The following is an 11434-nucleotide window of genomic DNA, read 5'->3' as shown; positions in this document are numbered from 1 at the left end:
CATTGATATGTTGTAATATGTAAATATTACCTAGCAACCAACCTGCTCACACCAATCCAATACAATTACAGTTAAATACTGTAAAATATAAACCCCATTTCCCCTCAATGAATTTAATTAATTTATTACAATTCCTGGATTAATAATACAGTAATGCACTGTACTTTAACTTACAGGAAGCCAGTTGCCTGTAAGTTACAGTAAAAACAACAGCAAAAAAGGTAAGTCCTGGGTACTGTAAAATCCCTTACAGTAACATACTGTACTTCATTTTACGGTAACGTACAGGCAACTAGCAGCCTGTATATTGTAAAAACAACAGGAAATGTTTTACAGTGTATCATTTGAATTAGATAGAATTTGCCACCTACCCCACTTTTTCAAACCACGCATGAAGTTGCCCAGATTTGTACTAACACACACCAAAACTCTGACCCTGAGCACTCCCAATGTAAATGCTGCAACTGGAAAGTTATCCAAATAGATAGACCACCCAGGTTAATTAAATTCTCTGCTATAGAGAGTTCACTATTAACAAGTGTAGAAAGCCCAGCCGTGAGACCATTTAATTGATAATCATAATGTTCCTCTCACGGAAATCTTTAGTAAAAGGTCAAAGATGAATTACATGTTGACATTTATAATCAAATGAGGTACAAACTTCAAAGTAATAAATAATTCAAACAAGAAATAATCAATCCAACTTAAGTTAATAAAATACAATAATAAAATAAAAACAAATGCATTCGATCAAATAACATGTAACCATCATCAGTCTGTTGAAGTGGTTGACGGTTTATTTGTGTTGGGGAGGGGATGGGAAGGGGTGGGTTCTGAGCTGGCAGAGACTGAATGAAGGGGCAGTTGTGGTGGTCGATGCCAGGGTTGGTGCTGGGGCTGGAACTGGGACAACCAAGGTGAAATATTTATGCGATCTGACGAGAAACCAGAGTGTAATACCAATGGAAGAAAACGGTTCCCTTCCGGGTCTCTGCTATTCACAGTCGTGGTTAAAGGAAATTCAACACAATACCACTGATACAACACAAACACACATTACAGTCCACCGATACAAATTAAGAGAGACGTTTCAAAACTGTTATTTCATTAATTCTTCACACAAATGAAATGCACGTATTATACAGATCACTTCCTGGTTTGTCCCATTCAGTAATAAAAATCTAATCTGAAAGCCGGTGTAATGTCACCAAAAAGGAGACCGATGTTGGCGTAACAGTTTAGTCTACTACTAAAATTGGAAACGATGTTCAATTTGTACAATTTGCAGACGGGAGGCAATACAACGCATCTACATGGAGCTTGTGTTGAGACCCTAGCAACTTCTTCACAAGCCAGGCGTGAGAAGGACGAGGGGTAGCAAAAATGATATTCAAATTGGTAACATTTAACCGCTGGGTTTTATGCATGTAACCACTGTATCCAAACAGAAGCACACAATTATTTTCTATGACAATACCTCTTGCTGAATGACTTCTTCTGGGGTCAAATAGGCCTTGTGACAATGTGCCTGCCTGTGAACTACTTTCTTCTGTTTCTACTCCCAAACAAATTGTTTGCTACAAACACTTGCTATTTACAGTTGAAGTAGGAAGTTTACATACACCTTAGCCAATTACATTTAAACTCAGTTTTTTCACAATACCTGACATTCAATCCTAGTAAAAATTCCCTGTTTTAGGTCAGTTAGGATCACCACTTTATTTGAAGAATATGAAATGTCAGAATAATAGTACAGAGAATGATTTATTTCAGCTTTTATTTCTTTCATCACATTCCCAGTGGGTCAGAACTTTACATACACTCAATTAGTATATGGTAGTATTGCCTTTAAATTGTTTAACTTGGGTCAAACATTTAGGGTAGCCTTCCAACGCTTCCCACAATAAGTAATTCTGGCCCATTCCTCCTGACAGAGCTGGTGTAACTGCGCCAGGTTTGTAGACCTCCTTGCTCGCACACACATTTTCAGTTCTGCCCACAAATGTTCTATAGGATTGAGGTCAGGCTTTGTGATGGCCACTCCAATACCTTGACTTTGTTGTCATAAGCCATTTTGCCACAACTTTGGAAGTATGCTTGGGGTCATTGTCCATTAGGAAGACCCATTCCATTTGAGACCAAGCTTTAACTTCCTGACTGTCTTGAGATGTTGCTTCAATATATCCACATAGTTTTCCCTCCTCATGATGCCATCTATTTTGTGAAGTGTACCAGTCCCTCTACAGCAAAGCACCCCACAACATGATGTTGCCACCCCCCGTGCTTCATGGTTGGGATGGTGTTCTTCGGCTGCAAGCCTTCTCGTTTTTCCTCCTAACATAATGATGGTCATTATGGCCAAACAATTCAATTTTTGTTTCAACAGACAAGAGTACATTTATCCAAAAAGTACGATCTCTGCCCCCATGTGGAGTTGCAAACAGTAGTCTGGCTTTTTTATGGCGGTTTTGGAGCAGTGGAGCAGTGGCTTCTTCCTTGTCGATATAGGACTCGTTTTACTGTGGATATAGATACTTTTGTACCTGTTTCCTCCAGCATCTTCACAAGGTCCTTTCTGTTGTTCTGGGATTGATTTGCACTTTTCCCACCAAAGTAGGTTCATCTCTAGGAGACAGAACGCATTTCCTTCCTGAGCGGTGTGACGGCTGCAGTGGTCCCATGGTGTTTATACTTGTGTACTATTGTTTGTACAGATTAACGTGGTACCTTCAGGCATTTAGAAATTGCTCCCAAGGATGAATCAGACTTGTGGAGGTCTCCAATTTATCTTCTGTGGCCTTGGCTGATTTCTTTTGATTTTCCCATGATGTCAAGCAGAGAAGCACTGAGTTTGAAGGTTGGCCTTGAAATACATCCACAAGTACACCTCCAATTGACTCAAATGATGTCAATTAGACTATCAGAAGCTTCTAAAGCCATGACATAATTCTTTGGAATTGTACAAGCTGTTTAAAGGCACAGTCAACTTAGCGCATGTAAACTTCTGACCCACTGGAATTGTGATACAGCTAATTATAAGTGAAATAATCTGTCTGTAAACAATTGCTGGAAAAATGACTTGTGTCGCACTAAGTAGATGTCCGACTTGCCAAAACAACAGTTTGTTAACAAGAAATTTGTGGAGTGGTTGAAAAACAAGTTTTAATCACTCCAACCTAAGTGTATGTAACGGTTTTCTATATGCGAAGGAGAGTCGGACCAAAATGCGAATGTATATTGCGATTCATGTTTTAATGAAACAAAGTAAACACGAATCAAATACAAAAAAAACAATAAACGTAACACAAACTGAAAACAGCCTATACTGGTGCAAAGTGACACAGAACAGGAACAAGGACAATCACCCACGAAACAATCAAAGAATATGGCTGCCTAAATATGGTTCCCAATCAGAGACAACGATAAACACCTGCCTCTCTGATTGAGGACCACTTCAGACAGCCATAGACTAACCTAGAAACCCCACTAAGCTACAATCCCCCCAAAAAACAAGACAAAACACACCACATACAAAAACCCATGTCACACTCTGGCCTGACCAAATAGATGAAGAAACACAAAATACTAAGACCAGGGCGTGACAGTATGTAAACTTCCAACTTCAACTGTATAATATCACAAGATAACAAAATAATTTGGAAAACACGATATAACAAACGCTGGAGTCTGGTATTTATTTTATGTTTACCTTTCGTAGCCTATTTCATTGGTTTGGTATCGTCAACCTGCTCTCTACTCTCTCACCACCGCTGGTATGGCACCTACAGTTGAAGTCAGACGTTTACATACACTTAGGTTGGAGTCACAAGTCACGCCTCTCATTATTGGTATTCAAAGTTATCAGAGTCTGTGTTAGCACTGTTCATTAAGAATGTACCTGTTTAAAGGAGTGAATGGTTTATTACAATTACTTTTGGGCACAGGGTGCGCTCACTATCAGAGACAGTGTTAGCACTGTTCATTAAGAATGTACCTGTTTAAAGGAGTGAGTATTACAAGTTAGATCTTTTAAGATGCCCGTTCACCATGTAGTTGTTTAATAAATGATTATGTTGTTGGTTATTCCACCCAAACGTAAGCCTTAAGCAATTCAGATGAATCTTTTTATTCTGCATCTATAGAAGCGACCCAGTCGCTGGTTCTAAACGTGCTCTTATCCCTTGCTTGCTAGCTATCCAACTACGGCTAATTTACAGTCACGTCAAAAGTGCAGCCTGAATAACAACGTAGCGCATTTGTTAAAGCTGTTTTCTAGTGGCATTTATTTGAGTCATCCACAACAATGAGCTAATAAGGTGTGATTTTGCCTGGCACAGAAAACAGGCTCACTAGTCAGGACACTTGTCCAGAGGAGCCAGCCAACAACACAGCTAACACAATAACTTCAAACTGAAGCTGGAAACACTGCAAACTAGCTGTACTTTGTTTAGTTTGACCTTTTTTCAATTGACATAACTTTGAATATATCCAATAAAATGATGCCAGCTTGTCAGACATTTACATTTAAGTCATTTAGCAGACGCTCTTATCCAGAGCGACTCTACAAATTGGTGAATTCACCTTCTGACATCCAGTGGAACAGCCACTTACAATAGTGCATTTAAATCAGGTCCCGGTTACAAACTCGGGTCTCCGGTGTGAGAAACAGTCACTTAGTAAACTGAGCCACTAATAGTCGGCAGAACCCAGAAGATGAGGCAGACACAGCAGTACTAGAGATGGTCATTTAAAAAGAAAGAAGGAAAAGATCTTTCAGGCAAATATATAAATCGTCAAAAGTAATTCCAAGAGAAAAAATGTATATCCTCCAAGACACAAGGAAAATCCACAAAGTGGTAAGAACAGCAGGGCAAAAAAAAACCTCAAAAGAATAATAAAAATAAACAAGAACAAAACCAGAGTACCTCAAGAAAATCCAACTAGAGAAACAAAAGTTCACAGCATGGCTGGGTGCTAACATACAAACACAGAGCAAAGAACTGAGGAAAACTAAGGGTTTAAATACAATCAAGGGAAATGAGGCACAGGTGCAAATAATAACTGGGAACAAGGGAAAACAAAAGGGTCAAAAATGGTCAAAAATCACAATGGGGGCATCTAGTGACCAAAACCGGAACAACCCTGGCTAAATCCTGACTGAATCCCCCTAGGAACGGCTCCTGACGATCCTACCAGCTTTCTCGGGGTGGAGGGCCCTGAACTGTCAAATGAGGTCAGGGTCCAGTATGTTCCTTGGCAGGAACCCTTCCCAGTCCACCAGATACTGCCAGGACTGCTGCACCCGGCAGGAATCCAGTATCCGATGGACGGTATAAGCCGGCTGGCCTCCGATGACACGGGGCGCAGTGGGAGGTCTGTCTGCCGGGACAAGGGGAGAAAAAACAACAGGTTTTAATAAGGAAATGTGAAATGTGGGATTAATCTTAAGGGATCAGGGGTAAGTGTAGGCGATATGAAACGGGGTTCACTCTCCTGGAAACCTTAAAGGGACCAATGTATTTCTGGGACAGCTTGCGAGACTCCAACCGTAGCGGTACGTTTTTTGTGGAGAGCCAGACTCTCTGGCCGGGGCGCAGGGTAGGCCCGACGGCCACGTCTGTTGGCTTGTTGTTGGTATGGCTGTGAGGAACGCAGAAGATTAAGACGGGTCTTCCTCCACGTAAGCCGACAGCGTCTGACGAACTTCAAGGCTGAAGGCACTCTGACTTCTGCCTCCTGGTCCGGGAACAATGGAGGGGCATAGCCATACTGACTCTCGTGCGGGACATACCAGTAGAGGAGAGCGCAAGGTGTTGTGCGCGTATTCGGCCCAAACAATGAAGGACGACCATGTGTACGGGTTGTTAAGGGTCATACATCTGAGGGCGGTTTCAGCTCTTGATTCATCCTCTCTGTTTGGCCGTTGGACTCCGGGTGGTACCCTGAAGATAGACTGGCAGTGGCCCCTATGAGTTGGCAGAAGGCCTTCCAAAACCTTGAGGCGAACTGGGGACCTCTGTCGGAAACCATATCTTGAGGAATGCCGAAGACTCGGAACACATGGTTAATTACCAACTCAGCCGTTTCCTTGGCAGAGGGACGAACCTGGCCACCTTAGAAAACCTGTCGATGATGACTAGGATAGTAGTATTACCATGGGATGGAGGAAGGCCAGTAATAAAGTCCAACGAGATATGGGACCAGGGTCGGTGGGGAACAGGTAAAGGGTGAAGGAGTCCTTTGAGGGCGGAGGTGAGAAGATTTGCCCTGGCAGCACACGGGGCAGGCCTGACGAAAGTGGCAACATCTTCTTTTATGGTGGGCGACCAGGAATTTGGCTGGATGAACTCCAAGGTCGACCTACGCCCGGGTGACAGGTGAGGCGAGAGGAGTACCTCTGAGACAGGACGGTTCAACACCAACCTCTGATGCGTCTACCTCCACCACAAAGGTTCATCCTTTTGAAAGTCTGAAAGTCGCAAGGGGGTAGTGACACGAGTGACAAGTCCAGATCCCAAAGGGCTTCCATCCAACGTAGTAACCCTCATGGGGTCACTTAAAGGTTCAGAGGGGAACGCCATTCTCCTTCGCCGCCCAGACACCATCCATGAAGTTACCCGCGGCTCCAGAGTCTACCAAGGCTTGAAGGGGAAGCTCGTGGTTGAGCAGGCGGGAGTTGGGTGGATGGGAGGAGGTTATGTTTCCTGCCACAGTCCTCCCAGGCCTGCACAGAACAGTTCGCTTCCCCTGGAGCCCGGACACGTGGAGTGGAAATGGTCTGGCTGCAGCTGCAATATAGACAGCATCGCTCCTCATCTGGCGGTCTCTCTCAGCCTGGGAGATGTGCGTCCAATCTGCATGGGTTCCGGTGGAGCCAGCGAGGATAAAGGTGGAGACTGACCTGAAAACACAAATACAGTGATTCATTTTTCTCTCTTTCTTACAAACTTTGAGAAATAATGAGGAGCGCCCACAGTGTGTTTTGTGTGAGGAAGTGCTTAGTAATGAGTCTCTCAAAACGAACAAATTCATAAAACGACACGTCATGATCAACCATCCAGGAACAACATGACGGTCTTTCAGAACAGGGCAGCATGCTTCAGTGCGTCGAAAGTGGAAGAGTAAGTCAACTAGCAAGGCTTGTGGTCATTTTATAACAGGTGATGATATGCAGAAATAAGGGAGTACTATCTATCATAGTAGAAGATGTGAGTGTTGTAAATCACATTCTGGAAGCTATATAAATTAATTGATTAATGTCTACATTTGTTTATACCACATTTATAATATTACAGACACCTTAATGCATACTTTTAAATTATATTATGTGAGCTAAACATTATTTAAAAACAAATGTTTAAACATATATATATAATAATAATCCTTAGTCAATTTTTTGAAGATTACTAATGCTACTGTCACCATTACAAAAACTAAATACATGTAATTTTGTCCTTGAAACGTTAAATTGAAATACTGTAAAATTCCATTCATTCCTATGGAGGACTGCGCCTACTGGGGAGAACCAATATGGACGACCGGATGCTTCAATGCCTCTCAATGGCCAATATATAATGACGGCGAACCAGGGTTTATACACATCATTGGTCGTATCCTATCTATGGTTTATCGTTTTTGTCATTGTGACAACTGAATTGTCCCTATCTGAATGCCGTACTTCCTGGTTAGACGTGTGTTTTATTGTTGTTGCATTAGCTGGCTAGCTTATTTGAAGTAAACGGTCATCAGTAGTTACCTCAGCCACAAAGTCAGAAACCCCGCCTATTTCTACAATTTATATTCTTAAAATTTGATTTTAAAACCCTACTTTAACCTCACTGCTAACCCTGACCTTAAATTAACACCAAAAAAAGCACCAACAATATAATAATCATGAATATTTACGATATAGAACAATTTGGACATTGTGGGTGTGGTAACCGAAGTAAACTAGCTAGCATGCAAAGTCATCAGATGTTTAGTTAGTCAACCGATCCACAAACTATTGGAATGTACGCAATGTTCTTCTGAGAAATAGACTTGTTGACAAGTCAATTCAATAGCTGCACAGAGTGGCGGGGATGTTGAATCAAAATGGGAAACATTTTCACCAGAAAGAGACGCACACGAATCACAGAGCAGGACAGGGCAGTTTTGGTAAGTAGCCTAGCTACTGTAGCTAGCTAACGTTAGCCAACTAGCTAACAAGTCAACCTTCTAACATACTATAACTACATTTGATAATGTCTACGTTAGGCCTAATGTTAGGTCAGCAAAGTAAGTTAGCTAGGAGTGCGGAATTGGGCAGTCTGCCAACCCATAACGTTACGAGCCAGGGCTAACATACTGTTCTTTACTGGAAAGCTAGACAGCGAACTGAAGCGATTTAGTGTTGAAACAAGTGGTCTTCCAAGAATTGCATTAAAATGTCTGTCTTGTCAATTACAGCAACTGAAACAGCAGAGAGATAAGTTAAAGCAGTATCAGAAGCGAATCACCCTGCAGCTGGAGAAGGAGAGGAATCTAGCCAAGCAGCTGCTGAAAGATGGCAAGAAAGAGTAAGGACTGGCTTCTCACCAGAAATGCTATGTGATCCTGATCTGCCTAAAGTGAAGGTTGTCACTTTAAAGCACTTGAGATTGAAAGCTGTCATGTGCATAGACCATATATAATACATATAATTACGAAATTTGGACATTTATATTGGTTGTCGTTGTATTGAATATTCTCACATTTCTGTATTTGTTTTCAAACAGGAAGGCCCTCCTCTTGCTCAAAAAGAAGAGATACCAGGACCAGCTCCTGGACAAGACAGAAAACCAGATAAGCAACCTGGAGCGAATGGTAAATACCTGACATTTGCCAACCATTCACTCACTCGCAAATAGAGCTAGATAAAGCCAGAAGAATAATATGCGTGTTGATCATAGCTATAGCCGTCAGTCTTTTGTGTTTTCATGGTCATCACTCACTAACTGTTAAAAAAATGTATGGTCCCAACGCACCACTCAGAAGAGACGTTTGATGATAAACAGAAAATGTCTCTATTCATTAGTCAGACACTGTTTCAGAAACTTTTTCCACCGTAGCCAAATGATTTGCTTCAAACGGAAAACACTTTGCAACAAACAAGAGTTTCTATTGGACACATTTAAGTCCCTCCCCGTTTTGTTCCATTTGCTTCCACTTGGTTCTGTTTTGGTTCCTAGTAAATACACCCCTGTACTGAACTAATGCCTTCTGATCTTATTGTTTTCTTTATAGTGTCAAGACATTGAGTTTGCCCAGATTGAGATGAAGGTCGTTGAAGGCCTTAAAGTTGGAAACGACTGCCTGAAGTCATTGCATGAGGTACTCTATGTGAGGGTATCAGAGAGCTATGTTTGACCTCTATGCAACTTCCCTATGACCCGATAAGTAGCATACTGTGTATGTCTTGTCTATTCCATAAGCCAATTAGTAAGATAAATCGGTTGCTTACCTTCAGTGCATCTGCAATTCAAATAATATAGCATTCCGCATGGATATGCAGTGAATAAACATTGGCTTTCCTGTACTTACGGTTTGTTATTTCATATCAGGCAATGTCCATCGAGGATGTGGAGAGAATTATGGATGAGACCCAAGAAGGCATTGAATACCAGAGGGTAAGTTCTCCACTGTTTTTTTTCTACAGAGGCATTGAAATCTCTTTGAAATGACTGTTTTTGTTCATATTTATTTGTACCTTTTTATCTCTGTACAGGAAATAGATGAGATGCTGGCAGGTTCCCTGACACAGGAGGATGAAGATGCTGTACTGGCTGAACTGGAGGCCATTACTCAGGTCAGTCTGTGTTACTCAACAACACTGGATGGCCAGCAACTATCATCATGTAACTCTGTTGACCTGAGGCATGGCTGCAGACTCCTAACATATAATTGGTATATACAGTTTCTCCTATGGCGTCTATCCGTTGAACACAAGTAGGGATTTTATCACACAGTGACTGACTAGCCTCAAATCACCCATTGTGTTCAACGGTTAGACGCCTTATCCGAGTCTACAGACATTTGTCAAGGCAAGGGACTGTGTCAATCTGGATAGTATCACTTCTCTGGTTCCTTACCTGACTTCTCCTAACAGCAATAGATGAGAGACAGTCCCTTTTGAGTCCTGTTTTTCCTTTACTTCCCTGTCTGTCTGTCTGCTTTGTGTGTTTAGGGAGAGCTTGACCTACCCGAGGTACCTGATGAGTCCCTGCCAGACATCCCAGAGGCAGCTGATGAAGAACCAGTGCCAGGTCAAGGTAGGTCTCCTCAGATGTGGCGTCATACTGAATTATGCATTTTTGTGTCTTATGTTGAGAGACTATGAATTCAGATGTAGGTTAAAGACTCCAGCAGTGGAAATAGACATTACATGAGCACAAAGTGTCATTCGGAGTCCGTCTGGTTTTCTTCATTTCAGAGAGGGAGAGGCCAAGGAAGAAGCAGGAACGAGGGATGTTGGCTGTCTAGGGGCCTGTCTGTTCGCCAGGTGACTCTGTGGGTCTTGGTACACCGGCCACTATATCCCCCTCATAGGGGTCTCATGCCCCCCCACACACACACAAAACCACAAAAAGATTATCTTTGCCATCTCTTCCAGTCCCTCGCCTCCAATACTGAACTTCCTGGTGCCCTGCTAAGCCTCGGCTTTGTGAGCCCCAATACTGCTTTATAATCCTCTTCTGGATTCAACCACCCCATCACTCCAACCAGGGTCATGGACTTGTTTTTCACATCATTGCCTGCAGGTTCTCCCATTTGTTTTGCTCATGTTTAGGGCCTATTTAGACACATCATGAAGAAATGAGTGGTTTGATTTAGATAATATTGTGCCTATTGCCTAAGTCCCGTGACGGGTATGTTTTTTTAAAATCTTCTGTGAACGAACAAATTATGTAATTAACAGACAAATTAATGCATGTGTCTCTTTTTTTTTTCTTACTAGGCCTAGTAGGCTCAGGCCTACTATCTGACCACAGAGCACATTCTCTTTGGGAGGAATAGACATGCAGACTGTCTTTCAAAATCATTACTGTTGGGATGGTTGTCAGAATCTTGCCTTGTCTTAGTTAAGAACGTCTTGATTGCTGCCAAACTGTCAATAATGGATAAGACTTTGGCTTTGGTTTCAACTTGTTGATTGCGGAGTAAAATCCTTAATAGTACTGACCTATTTGCTAAAGCCTCCATTTCATGTAAATTCTATATTCTTCCTCGCTGTGCAACAGTTTAACTAATCTGATGCTCCAGTAGCGTTGGCTTGGTAATTAGTTCAGTGTCATTGGGGAAAGGAAGGGCTAATTGTATTGTCAGTGGGCTTACTAACTTAACTCTGACCGAGCCTGATGTCCTAGCTATCCAGTGACTTATGGTATCATACTGGGTCTGTTTCACTATGAAGTGT

The 11434-nt window shown here is 42.1% G+C and overlaps 1 protein-coding gene across 1 annotated transcript; it reads left to right on the top strand.

Moving 5' to 3' along the window:
- The first annotated feature begins 7735 nt into the window (after positions 1-7735).
- On the top strand, positions 7736-11195 carry LOC135534233 (charged multivesicular body protein 6-like). Its single transcript, XM_064961314.1, has 8 exons — positions 7736-8157; positions 8449-8558; positions 8757-8844; positions 9265-9351; positions 9582-9647; positions 9746-9826; positions 10205-10289; positions 10451-11195. Exons 1-8 carry the CDS (start codon positions 8095-8097, stop codon positions 10498-10500), a joined length of 630 nt encoding a protein of 209 aa, XP_064817386.1. The 5' UTR covers positions 7736-8094; the 3' UTR covers positions 10501-11195.
- Positions 11196-11434: the final 239 nt, after the last annotated feature.

The sequence above is a fragment of the Oncorhynchus masou genome, unplaced genomic scaffold (genome assembly GCF_036934945.1).
Source record: "Oncorhynchus masou masou isolate Uvic2021 unplaced genomic scaffold, UVic_Omas_1.1 unplaced_scaffold_3175, whole genome shotgun sequence".
Classification (NCBI taxonomy): Eukaryota; Metazoa; Chordata; class Actinopteri; order Salmoniformes; family Salmonidae; genus Oncorhynchus; species Oncorhynchus masou.
The sequence above is the reverse complement of the archived record's forward strand: the minus strand, read 5'-3'. Positions and strand labels throughout refer to the sequence as shown.

Bases quoted from the DNA above. Each gene is read 5' to 3' on its own strand.
- LOC135534233 (XM_064961314.1), top strand. From the start codon at position 8,095: ATGGGAAACATTTTCACCAGAAAGAGACGCACACGAATCACAGAGCAG. The intron at 8,559-8,756 runs GTAAGGACTGGC...GTTTTCAAACAG, and splicing joins CTGAAAGATGGCAAGAAAGA to GAAGGCCCTCCTCTTGCTCA. The intron at 9,827-10,204 runs GTCAGTCTGTGT...TTGTGTGTTTAG, and splicing joins AACTGGAGGCCATTACTCAG to GGAGAGCTTGACCTACCCGA.